Raw genomic sequence first — 13716 nt, forward strand, 5'->3', positions numbered from 1 at the left:
TCGGTCGCTCTTTTTGATCCCCGATCCGGCACCGCTTCTTTCCGTCCAGCAGAACCGTCGAAAGCTTGTGCTCGACGATCGTTTTACAATCGAGACGATCCATCCTATGTATGTAACAAGTGAGACGTAGATAGAGAGAACAAGAGTGGGAGAAAACATTCGACCAACAAAGAAATGGCAACGAAAACGAAACCACTATCTGCAGATGCACAATGAAATGCATTTACCTAACCGCCCGCTACACCGTTACATGTGCGTGAAGAAGGAAAAAGCTCGCTAGTATGGGCGGGCGGACGGGCAGGTGCCGGTATTCGGTCAGTAATCACCATGTTTACCTAGCGGCGTGCCGTGCTGCACTTCCCATTTCCATTATGGTGCACCGTGTGGTGCAGATTCACGCCAGCGCCCGGTGGTTCCTCCACCCACAGCGGGCGATCTTATGCGTGCGGTTTGGAGACAGGCCAGACAATTGGAATGGATTTTTGCTACGATCGACAGTGTGCATTGCGCGGTGCGTGCATGCATGCACACTGGCTGTTTGTTGGTTTTTGCATAGGTGAGATTTTCCCCTTTCTTGCTTGCCCCTTGTTATGTTGCGCATGTTGCGGCCCATGTCGGTGCTGCTGTGTTGCGCAATGGGATTTGGTGCGAGTGCGCAACCTTTTCGGGGAAATGCTCTGCACGTGTTCTGCCTCCCAAGGGGGAGGGTGGGCAAATAAATATGTCTGCACATAATTGTTAGTGTGTTTATTTTATTTCCCCTGCTATGGGGGGGGGGCATTAGGTGCCTCAATTTAACCATCAATTTCCTCGGTGCCATTAAAATGTGGAAAGAGAGAGAGAGAGAGAGAGAGTAAAAATGGTGTACATTGTTCCTGTTTCCTACACGTTTTAGCTCATTAACCGCGTGGAGTAAAGCGTTTGTGTTTGAAGAAGTGGCTTTAATGATGTGTGTGTGTGTGTGTGTGTGTGTGTGTGTAAGCTAATCCGGATCTGTGGCACTAATTAATGTACGATTTTGTGGAGCTTTTTTTTCGATAGCTTAAGTTAATATTTTCTCAGGTATTTCAATTGCCTTTCAATTGCAGTATAAAGTAAACACAAAATTGCAACGTTAATTGCAACGCTCAAACTCAGTAATACAGTTTACACTTGCTTCGAGTTGCATTGTTATGTGATAAAGCGATTTACAAGTTTATTTTTAATGTGTATCGTGTATATCACAGTACATTAAGTAAATGGATGTTGGATATTAATTGTGATAAGTATTTAATGTTTTACTGTGCGCTTAACAACGAAACACACGATTTCTTAGCGTTTTTTTTTGTTGCAGATGGATATATTTCTCATTTATTTTGTTTTGGTTGATACAACTGGTAATAAACTATTGGTTGAGTGACAACTTTTCACGTATATAAAACAAACTTACAATCTTGCTAACGATTAAGTGCGGTAAGAATAACTGAATCGCATCGAAAAAAAAAATAATGAAAAAAAAAACAGACTTCTCATTGAAACAACTTGCTTGAATAAATAATCACTTTCCACTGCGCTGGTTGTGAGCTACTGGTGATGATGGTAGCTTATACGAATAGCAGTGCAGGAGTTATGCGTAAAAGGTGCGCAACCTACCTATACACCTCACTGCCACCGTTAGTGACTAGGATCTATGCTAGTGCCATTGCTTTTGTTTTGCGCACTCCCTGCGTTAATGATTCGCATTGCTTTTCGAGCCTTTCCTGAAGTGTGGCTTGCATAAACGCTTCCAACTATGGCAATGAGTTAGATGTGAGTGTTTTGTTTTGTGTGTGACCACAGAACAGAAGCGGCAAATGGCACGGATGATGGGTATATGCAGCGATTGCAAAATCAAAATTCCTTTCACACTAAACCACAACTCCTTCTTGTATGAAAGGCCACTAAACTAAAAATGGCATTTTATAACCAATCGTTTCGTAATGTTGCTGATTACAGAATCATTTCGTGTGCAGAAAGCAATAGAAAGAAAGAATCTCAAAGGTTACAGAATAAGGCGATGATGATTAAATGAGGGAAACAGCAGAGGAAACTTTATGAAATTTAGCAAAACAAGCTTGCAATAGTATTAAACTTATAAAAGGGATCGTCCCTGATCGTCGTTTAGCGTTATTTTTTTGTCGCTAGCGGTAAAAATTTCATTTCTTCTTAATTTTTTGCGTGTATCTAGTTAAATCAGCATGAGTTGAACTCCTTTTACAGTGACTTTTTCACCAGCTTTGATGGAATGTAGTCTGATCGCTTCGTTAGGTTTGTTTTTCTTCTCTGTCCATCTTTCGCTCGAACGTTTTCGAATAAAGTGATCGCATGCACACGGCACACGGTGGTGCCTGTTTAGCGTCCGTTTCCAAATGAAATGTACCATCGATGCTTGGTTCCGTTCGATTCGTATTGTTCGTTCGCGACGGCGAGCGGCCGTGCCCTACACCCCGTGAGGTGGCGCTACCAGACTTGCAGTCCATCAATAAATTAAAAAAAAGAAACAAAATGAACACAAAAAAAAGAAGAAGTGTACATATCAGCCCGTTTACCCGTTGGGCCATTGGGTCGTCAGTTATCGGTCGATCCTCTCCGAACCGTAGTGGCTTCTGTGTTGGCCGTGGTATGGTATGGTGTTGGTTGGTGTTGCTACTTGGAAGAGGGATAGTAATACAGGACCGTGTTTCCGGGTAGCTGCCAATGGGAGGCCTGCAGCTCGATCAGTTGCAACAGTGTGCGCCGGATGGCCGGTGCTGAGGCTGCCGAGTTCAGGAACGCATCGCGTACCCCGGCCAGCAACGACTCCAGCTGCTGGGGCAGATGAGTCTCCAGGTCGCGTCCAATGCAGGTCAGCACGAAGAACAAACATTCGATCTAGGGATAAAGTGCAAGGTTAAATTAAATACACTGAAGTTCCTTCTTGATCTCTAGCATTACCTCTGAGAGTGATCGAACCGGAGGCTGAACGCAATCCTCACAGCACTTGCCGAGCACGGTAAGCAGTACCAGCGGAGGCGGTACACCGTCACACTCGGTGCGAAGCTGCAGCTGACGCCGCTTCAGCTGGCAGAACATCTCGGTGAGGAACGCCATGAACGAGGTGAACCGGGGCCGGGATGGGTTCTTTGAGTTTTGCATCGCGCCCAGTACCTTGTCCCGCTCCTGGTACCACTGGCGGCAGGTGTTGAGCAGTGCCTCCAGAAATGTTTCCTTTTTCTCTTTCGCGATGATCGAAATGCAGAGACGCGATATCGGTAGGGAGTAGCTGAAAGGATTAAAAGGGGATATTATTACGAAGAGTACTATAGTGTTTCAGAATGATTCCATTGCATATTGGTTGGTGGTCATTCTCGTGGAAGAGTGCTCAAATCGTATAACCTAACCACATGTTCGGTGTAGGTTTAGGTCCCGCATAGGTCCCGCATTATATGAAAAAAAAAACCCCAAACGCATGGGCATGACTATTAGTGACTAGAGTAGATTTAAATCGTCGAAGATTGTCATACCAAATTAGAAGAATAAGTAAATACAAAAAAAAATCTCACGATTAAGCAATGAATCCAAAACTAGGATTTGATCATGAATGATCTTTAAAGAATCAAAAATATCAAGTATTGCAGAACGAAAGGAACTGAAACTCTGGAAGGATTCATGATTCAGGATACATTTGATTACAAAAAGTATGAAACTAATGACCAGTAAATACGAAACACTCATGAATTCGAGTAATTGCCATACATTCTGATAACTTGAACTTTACAAGAGTCAAGAGAATGGAATCAATTAATCGGCTTGAAACTATTTATGAGCCCTATATTGTTCCCCATGATTAATGTAGCATGGAGTGTTAAAGAACATCAAAAGTACTTCATTCGTGATATCGAAAAGTTTTCAAAAACTTGTGAACCATTGGAGTCTTATTGATTAATTTGATTTAAAACTTTACAAGTCAACCTCCAACGATCAAGAAACTGTAGGAAGCGAGCTGAATTCAGGGACATAAGGACGTAAGGACCGCAAATATTTTTGAATTTTAGAAATTTTAGAAATATTTTTCGTGCTTGTTTAGTGCTAAGAATGGTTTATTCTTCACATTGAGTCCTTGCAGATATCGTACTAGATCATCCTACTTTGTCAATTTCTGTTTATTGTATCTGTAAGATAATAAAAATCATTAACATATAACAAAGATTCTTAAATCATTAGGTTGTTACAGTGTCAAAGAACATTATCGAATTATGTAGAAACTAAAACTTGATCGATTCAAGATTCTTACATTTTCAAGTATTCATGAGGTAGAAGATTTGCTAGAAGTTTCTAGACCTAAATTTAATTGTTGATGGTGTTATATAAACAGCCTTCCTGAAGCTTCATACAGAAGAATACTGATTTTATTACAATACTTCATATTTTAATACTGATAGACTACAATCAATAGGCAATTGATTAAAGAACCATCCAAAACACGTAAAAGCTTGAAAGGTCTATCTTAAAAAATAAGAATAGAAATAGTAAATATTAAAGTAAGCATACTAATTTCATCGCATAGTACTCTCGCTAATATACTAATCCGCTTCAACCCTTATGCCTTCGTATGTTGTAATTGTATTCACGTCGCTTGTCCGTAACCCATCGATAGACTTACCGGCGCCCTTCAACGGCACGGTGCAGCAACTGTGCCGCCAGATCCATCAGGCAGCGTGCATTCAGCTGGTTCGGATCCTCGATGGCCTTGGTAATGGCGGTCTGCACCTCCGGCGAGAACATACCGATATCGTTCGCTTCCGACCCGATGCCCAGCCCAAGACTGGCCAACCCGCGCGTAAGCGTGTCTGCCGACGAGAGTGACTTCGAGCGCTGCAAAGGGGCCAGATTCAGTAGCGTGTTGTTACTGTTGGCACCGCCACCAACGGCACCGTTGTTGCTGTTGGCGGCATGAGGCGTGTTGCTGCTGTGTGCGTGTGCGTGAAGCATCGGTTCCGGCGCGAACTTGACGCGTGGTCCGCTGGACTGTCGCAGATGGGATGGGATGGGTAACGGTACGGTGCGACGGTGCATGAAACGAGGCAGAGGACACCAGACACGGATACGTTTACAGTAAGCGATGGCACAGGTAATAATGATAGCTAATGCGAGCGTTGGCTCCCGGGGGGCGGAAGGATGCGTCCTGTCGTACCTTCGTACCCGGCGGACTTACGTGCAGTATGTTGCTGCTAGAGGGTGAATTTACCAGCGGCATGTGGGACGGTTGCAGCTGCACCCCGACGTGATGGAGCGGCGCATGGGCGGGCATCATAAGTGATCCCCTCGGGACGGGACTACCGATGCTGCCCAGCTGCAGTGCGTGATGCCGGCCGGGCATGCTGCCCAGCGGCATCGTGACGCTGGACTTCGAGTGCTGCAGGGAGCTGCTGTAGATGTTGAGAGATCTGCATTGAAAGGGCGCGAGTGAATGAACCGGTGAGCAAAGGTGGAGAATAGTTTTGACGATAACTAGCCACACTCTTACCTTGAGCTTTGCAGTGGAAACCGATGATCGTTTAGGGGTAAATTATTCATTTGAAATTCCTGCGCGTGCACGTTCAGCTTGTTGTTCATGGCCCCCAATCCATCCAGGCGGCCCTCTGGGCAGGGAAAGGGCACGAAAGAAAAGCAAAAGAAGGGTAAGATGTTTGCTGAAACCCTGACTTTTCGTATGCATACTGAAACTTACCGCGCAGTTGCTGTTGGGCGTGCTGATGGGCCTGACTTTGGGTGAATGCCAAACTGCGCCGCTTGTTGCTATTATTCATCTGCGAAATGTGTATGAAGTACATTTTTGAGTTTACTTTATACTTGGCTATTTCACTTGGCAATCCAAACAAACGTTGCTGACAGTAAGTAAGTTTTGAAGTTGTTGTTTTAAGTTAATTCAGAGATTTACAGGATTAGAGAATGATTTAAGATCGTTATGATTAGCATGAGCTATATGACCTTATTCATTGGATACTAACAAGCGTGCCTTGGAAATGTTCATGTGAGTGGCAGTGTTAAGCATCGGTGCAGGACGGGATTTGAGCTGCAAGCTAAGCGTCCGATACTCGGGCAAATCTTGGGAGTAAATGCGTATTAATTTAATTATTTGCTGTTTGCTGTTTGCGTTTTGCTTTTTCGGCATATTTGTTAAACTCATGCTACAATGTATTTGGGTTCCAATGAATATTGTTTCTTTACAGAAAGGCAAAAACTCAGAAGATCATTAGAGATTGTATTTTCTCTCTCAGCATTGTTACTTCATGTTACCTCTAAATTACCAATACTTGTCTCTAATAACTGATTATTTTCACGTTGTTTTAAATAGTTCCTTTACAACATGGATATATGTTTGAAAGCCAATATTTTATTCTGAAAGTTTAATAAAGGGTCTGTATCTGTATGATCTATTATACGTTGATCAAGTCAATAACTATTAAATATTGAAGTATTACTGTCATTTAGAAAAAATACATGTAATTTTGTTTTTGTTTCTTACTGATAACCGTTACATATACATTTATAAAGATTCCCCAACTAACCAATCTTGAATATTTATATCATGTAATAGACTTTTGGAGTAAAATTAATACATTATCGAACATTGCTTTAAATAAAATACACGATATTCTAGATTTCGATTCTTCAACTTTGGTTATAAACATTATATTAACAGATATTTGACATTCGACTTTTTCGACTTACGCCTAGCTTTGGGACATTTGTTCGGTCCCAAATACAGTCGTATCTCGGGGGTTAAAGTTACAAAAGAGAATTTAAAGTGGACACAAACTATCTTATGATAAATACAGCGAAATATTATATAGATTGACTTAAGTTTTTAATAAAATAATAAAACGATATTCTAGAACACAAAATCCTACAAACTGTTAATAATTGATAATGCAAAGCAAGCACTTTTAAAATAAACTTAAATAAGAGGCATCACGAAGCATTCTCCAAAGTTCATCGCCATTTGAGGTTCTTAACTAAAATATTTATAACTACCATTAATATTTAACATAAATTGAACATTGTCTATCGTTCTAAATGTTGGCAGAAATAAAAAAAAACATGCATATCGAAAGATTAGTTAAGGAATAATGAATGTAAGCATCTGGAATGTAACGAAGTGATCTCCATTCATAAACACAATCGAAAACTAGTTAACATAAGCACACCAAAGAAAAATTTAGCCAACCCCCGTACGAAAACTAAATCAAACTGTATTAATAATTTGCGATTACCTCAAAAAATTGCTAGGGAGCCAATTTTGCGTTTGATTTGTTTTATTGCCAAACATTGCAGAACGTTTACCGAATATGGAAAGGAAGGTAGAAGAAAAGTTAACACGTTGAACAGATAGTTTGAAATGCGCATAAGGCGGAGATTTAGCAACAGGTTTTGCTAATTAGCAACAAGAGGGGTTAAAACTATCATGTATCCCATTTCCTCTTACCTGCTGGTTCGATGTGCGTATGAAGCTTCGTTCTCGCGAAATGCCCGGCGAAATGTAGTCCTGAATTTTGACACTCTTTTTCGTCGCTGCATTTTCGTTCTGTTCGGCCATTTCTGTACGGTGTGGATTGACGGCAGAGGCAGCGTTGCTTGAAGAAATCGGGGCTTTTCTTGGTGCGTTTCCTTTAGTGTAGTGTTCTTCAGCACTGTTTTGCTTCACTGATTCCAATGTGGCGCATTTAAACAGATGGAAGGCACATTATATCGTTGCACTTGCTAAAATTATGTCATATTTTAATTATATTCTTGGTTGTAATAACAATTGCTTAAGACTAAAATTAATCAGAAATTCACATCATTTCGTCGAACATCTAAAAAAATGCATCATAAAATTTTCCTGTTTACACCGCCTAACTAAGCAATCGATCTTTATCTAAACATCTTTAGCGGTTGAATGGTGTGCAGGGAAGACAATTCGTAAGCAAATTCCTAACCCATCTGCATGTTTATTATTCATGCTTAGTACAAGCCGTACGGTCATGCTATGCTCTTATGGGTGAAGCACACCAAAGTGACGGAGACGATTTACATACGGGCGAAATCAAACAGTTTCTGTGCTTTCCGGTCGTGGCGACTGTGTCTAGGTAACAGTGGTAGAGCGCGCGCGCACCCACACCCTGCGCTACGCTCTATTGCACGCGATCGCACCACGTTACGTCATCGACGTTGCTCGCCGTCCGGAAACAGAAATAAATATTATTCAAAAATATTCTCTACCACTTCTCGCACATCGCGCCTGGGCCTCCGTTGTGCGTTTACATTTCTTCTGATTTCTTCCTGTAGCTGTGACGAGGCGCAACGGAATAGCCACAGGCGTAGTACATCGCGAGATGCGTCTAACGTTTACGCCGGTGTGCGTTCATGCGCAAGAGACCGAGTTTCGTGCGTGTGTGTGTGTGTGTGTTGGATGTGGGTGAGGTGCGAAGTTAAGGTAGCAAGTCTATGATTACTCTCGTCTCTATCTCTTTATTTCCCTCTCTCCCTCAAACTTGTGAACTTGAATGTTTGTGACCCTCCGAAAAAAAAACCCACCGTCTGTCATTTAAAAGTGGGCAGATGTTGATGTTTAAATTCGCACCCGTTGCGTTATTAAATGCAAGTGCATCAGGTACATTGAGGGTGACGCGCTGCAAACGGGAAGCGGGTGCTGAAGGTCGATTCGTACGTAATTTGGCGTACAGCTTGGGCTGGGCGATCGGTAGCTGTTTGGTAAACATTTTCACCTGCTCGTAGGTGTTAGGAAAGTTATGTTGAATAAATTCAAGGCGATCGAGTCGCAGAAAAAAGGTCGCAAACCCTCATCTGGTGGGTTGCGATGGACGCGATATCATTGTTTGATTTATTTGCATACTGGCGTGGGATGGTGTTGCATAGGCTATCGTGCGCTTTGTCGTTCTGGCGTGAATGCTTAAATATCTTTGAATGAAGAGGTTTAAAGCTACTTCTGCAGTTACTTCTTTACTATATCAGTTCAATTAGTTAGCAGCAATATGAATTTTAAATCATTTTATCATTTTAAACAAAGCATCTTATTTTTTATAATTGGGAAAAAATAAATTGTTGATGCCTCAAATTAAAATGCATATGCAATATAAGCATCTATCTCACTACCAGCAATACAAAAAAAAACGAGGAACTTAAGCCAACAACTGGATAAGGAAAAGGTTTTCCAATAAGTTCACATTTCAGAAACTATTTTAAACAAACAGAAAGACACTAAAGAAGACCCTACACATTGATAATGCCACTGGGATTTCGACGGGTAAAAGCTTGATGCTAGACTGGGAGAGGAACTAAAAGTTAGAAGTATAAACAATTTAAATAGGATATAGTCTATGTTTAGACCTTAAATCAATAGAATCTTGCTACAAAATTCTATTATAATCAACCAATTCTATCTTACAAGCCTTGACTTATTGGAAATAATGTGACTGTTAAGCGTATACGAATTAAGCGAATTTTCGAGACCTTTAGTACAATTTGCAAAAAAGGTAATTTGTGTAAGGAACGATGAAACACTTTGAATGGTATTTTAAGGAACACCAGTGAACTAAGGATGGGTTCTGTGTAGACATTGGGGAGAATATTCCTTATAAACTGCTTCCATATGTCCCTGAACCGTAAATTCAGATCTCTCCTGTCAACAGCAGATTGAACCGAACGATTTACCAGAAATAACTAGAATAGATCCACTGAAGAATTGTTGTGTGTCATCACAATAACGTCATAACGTTGCTCTTGCGGATCGTATGTTAAACATTGCACTCCAACACATGTTAAGATCAGTTGAGCGACTAAGTAGTAACCTAAAATGTACGATCAAACAAACACGATCATAAAAACAGATTCATCCTGAACTTTAGGACCATGGTCTAGGCAAGAGAATAAGTGTCCAGCCTAAGGATCATTTCCATTTGTTAAGAAATTTTGTTGATTGTTTGAATAACTTTTACTATAAACTGCGACCAGATGGCTAAAATTGCTATGAACGAGACCATCATAAATTTAAAAGCCCGAAGAACAATCCACTTGAGCGTAGAATATTAGCCAAAAGGTGTCATAAAATCCATATGGACTGAACTAGTAACTGATTTCATTTCCACGAAAATAATCTCATCACTATTGGAAATAAACCGAAAGAAAATTACTCCACCGTTGATTGCACATCAAGTTCCTCATTCGTTCAAAACTCAATTAACCCCCACGCTAAACGTTACTTATCTCTCGCACGTGGTAATCTAATCGCTTTCAATCTTCTTAAACCAGGCTAATCCATCGCTTGGAGTTGCATCTGGAGCTGTCATAACAAAACATTCATCTTAATCTTCCCTTTGATGCACCGGGTGGACTCGAGATACATTCCCACAACAACCTTTCCCCGGAGCGGTGGATCACTTCCGAGACGGGTTTGTTTACTCGTACCCAGCTTTACAACCTTTCGGAACGGAAACTCACTAGCTTACATCCCTAGCACACAGAGAGTGCAGTGGAAACGACACACAGATATGGCTGGATCGTGCAACGATGCAACTGCTTCAATAAAGAGTAAAAACACGCTTTATATCACTGTTGTTTCGCTTCTAATCTTCAAACTCTCCTAGTACCGAAACCGAGACCACAAAAACCACTGACAAGCACTGTGCAGGGGTGATGAGAAGCGTTGATCTTAATTAAATCCACTCTTTTCAACGCATCCACATGCTCTCGCGCGCGCGTCCGTTTGCTCCGAACGGCTTCAAGAACGGCGCAAGATCTCGCAGAGATCTGGTCGTGTGCACCAGAGGCGTCCGCTACGAACACCAGCTCAACCGGATGACATCACCGCATTTTGCCAGCAGCTGATCGGGGCTGCCAGTCTGTCCGCACAAATAAGTGTGTGTGTGTGAGTGTGCATGTGGGTGAGACGAATGCAACAGGGGTTGACCCGGGTGGAGGCAGGGCTGTTTAAGCCGCGCGCGTGTACGCTGCCGCTGTTTTGATGAATCAGTGTACCGACTTTATCGATTTACGCAGCCCGAAAAACACAGATCAGATTTAAGAAAGAAACGAAAGGAAAACTTCTAAACAAACCACAGCGCAATGAGACGGTTTCGACGGTTAAACCGACACGTTTGCCCCTATGGTACGCAGCTCCCTGACAGTATGCGGATGGAGCAAGTACGTGCGCGGATCGCACTGGTATGCATACACACGCGCGCCCGCGAACCGTCCGTGCCGGGCGTCAACGGTGTGTAGGGTTTATTATTAGCGACTAACCGTGCCGCCCGTGTAGTACACTGCTGGCTGGTATGTATGTTTTGGCTTAGATGTTTTCGTTTCTGCTGAGATACTAGGTGCGTCACCAGGAGGTGGAAGAAAATGGTTCGTTTAAATAAAGTGGACCCACACACACACACACACACACACCACGAGGCGCCCTCGCGAATTCGAGCTGCAATCTTTATCTCATCTTCGAACAGCGCGGTGCAACAGGGTGTCTTCTTTTGTGTGTTTAATTATTTGGTTAGATACGAATGATAAGGTTGGTATGGTTTCGCTCGGAAAGAATTCAGCACAACACCAATGCACTTTATCACATTTATATGTGTGATGGCGGTAGTAGCAGCAACAGCCGCACGCGTTTGATTCATATCACACACGATGATCGTGTCACTCACTGTACGGGGAATACTCATGATTGGCCTCGATTGCAAACACGGTAAATGATGGCCGTATGGAATTATTCACTTCTATCCCGTGCGCATTCTAGAACCATTAGCAAACACTGCGGGGAGTGACGGTATGCGTGCGCCTGGTTGCTCATGAGTTGTCACCATAAGTCACACACTTTCTCTTATAAGATCGGGTTAGATCTTATTGGGAAAATTCTTCGAATATTTTACACCAATTAAATGAATTATCACGTAATAATCCATTTTAACTGTACACGTCACTCACTAGCGGGAAGTACTTTCACGCTTACCTAGCATTACTCACATGTACCCTTTTTCCTACAGGATCATGGGGTTTTCCTTCTCACATTCGTTTTTTTTCTTCACTTCACTGCACGGGCAATCTCAGCAAGCTGATCGGACAGGGATGGGCGCGCGTTCGCGTAAACACACACACACACGCACGCACGCATACACGTACACGGTCGTGAGGTAGCGGATTTGGGGTTTGGGTTTATTTTTTCTTTTAGTTCGGAACAGAATGTGTGTGTATCGTGTCGGAGTGGTGTCGAGTTTCTGAGCCGGTCCGTTCCGATCTCAGGCCGTCGAAGGTGGCCGCCAGCTTCGATCCGATGTCACCGTGTGCTCTCTCGCTCTCTTGCGTGTATGCTCTTAGAACGTGGTTCTTCCGTGGTACTGCAAGCTGTATGTAGGTGTCGCGAATTGAACCAAGAGAGTGCTTGGACAGGGGTTTGGTAGTAGTGCGTGTGAAGCGACTACCAGAACTCCGAAATGAAATCATTCAATCAATTAATTCTACATGGCCAAAGAAACCTATTAGTTCAAATCCATTTCTAACGCAAACAATACGTTGATGACATTTAACTAAGCGAGAACTGTCACTCTCCGGATGTTATGCTTACATGCAATCGTGTATACAGCAAACCGGTACCTACGTTCGGTTGCGCTCTTTGCGCAACTTCTCTCGCTTGTTGGTTTATTTTCGCGCATCTCTAAGCTGGCGCGCAATGGCATGTCTCGTGGTGTCAGCGTTTGGGAGTTTGTGTGTGTGTGTGTCAGTGGTGCGGGGGCCGATCGGGTCGGTAGGGCGTTCTACTCTTTTGGGACCGTTGAGTAACCGATGACTAATGAAGCGTTTGTGACAATCGGCTGGCTGGCGGTGTCTCTTCTCACCGGTATCTATTGCGTATGGTTTATTCGTAGTTAGATTTCTTGGTTGCAAGCGTTCGTTTGTTGTATCGTAAATAATTCTGTTGAATTCAATGTGATGTTTGGTATTATATTTACAAATTCCGTTCCTCTTCAATGATTAACAAAATACGGCCTTGGATGTATAATGTTTCAAATATTGCTCAGGATGAATCCATTCAATTGGGAAAACTAGATAATTGTTTTATTTTTGAAAGCAAAAAATACAAACTTTGTCTTAAGTCTTATGAGTTCATATAAACATTTTCAACAAAAGCTGTAAAAAAAAACTTCAATTTTCTGTACTCCTTGGCATTTTCTAAAATAAGAACACAAGTGTAAAAAGACATTTAAATCATACAATAATTTGTTGATACGAATTGTAACGTTTATGTAAATGAAAAATCCGGTCATTTACAATGGTGATCTTTGAGCGAAATACGTAAAAATCCCGATATTTTGTCTGCGAACGAATAAAAAAAATCTTCCACCAAAACTTCAAAATAATCAAAAGAATATTTTATAATAATATCAAATCGGTGCATTGGTATTTGAGAAGTTCCAAGTAGTTATTTAAAAACTGGAAAATGTTTAAAAAAACTTATTTAAACCTTGAAAACAATTTGCTAAACTTGAGTGATAGCATTTTTTGGAAGATTGATCAATGATTTTAAATGACTTATTCTTGAGTTTAAGAGGTTGAATACATCTGCAAAGTTTAAATCAAATGTTTTAGAATATGTTTAACGATATATCTTCACAAATAGACTTTCTTTCAGAATTTGATGAAGAATAGCACTATAAAATATTC

At 41.7% G+C, this 13716-nt stretch overlaps 1 protein-coding gene across 6 annotated transcripts; it reads right to left on the bottom strand.

Moving 5' to 3' along the window:
• Positions 1 to 2184: 2184 nt before the first annotated feature.
• Positions 2185 to 12288, bottom strand: LOC121596304. 6 transcript variants are annotated; one of them, XM_041921125.1, is made up of 9 exons: positions 12022 to 12288; positions 7487 to 7761; positions 7275 to 7286; positions 5729 to 5807; positions 5525 to 5639; positions 5213 to 5444; positions 4661 to 5025; positions 2953 to 3280; positions 2185 to 2889 (listed from the first exon to the last, which is right to left on the bottom strand). In XM_041921125.1, the coding sequence occupies exons 2-9, from the start codon at positions 7595 to 7597 to the stop codon at positions 2665 to 2667; spliced, it is 1467 nt and encodes a 488-aa protein (XP_041777059.1). In that variant the 5' UTR covers positions 7598 to 7761; positions 12022 to 12288; the 3' UTR covers positions 2185 to 2664. The 6 variants fall into 6 exon arrangements, with proteins under 6 accessions (XP_041777059.1, XP_041777063.1, XP_041777062.1 ...); XM_041921129.1 differs by having other exon boundaries at positions 4661 to 4872; positions 5246 to 5444; positions 12008 to 12288; XM_041921128.1 differs by having other exon boundaries at positions 4661 to 4872; positions 12008 to 12288.
• Between the last annotated feature and the right edge of the window lie 1428 nt (positions 12289 to 13716).

Source organism: Anopheles merus, chromosome 3R (genome assembly GCF_017562075.2).
Source record: "Anopheles merus strain MAF chromosome 3R, AmerM5.1, whole genome shotgun sequence".
Lineage (NCBI taxonomy): Eukaryota > Metazoa > Arthropoda > Insecta > Diptera > Culicidae > Anopheles > Anopheles merus.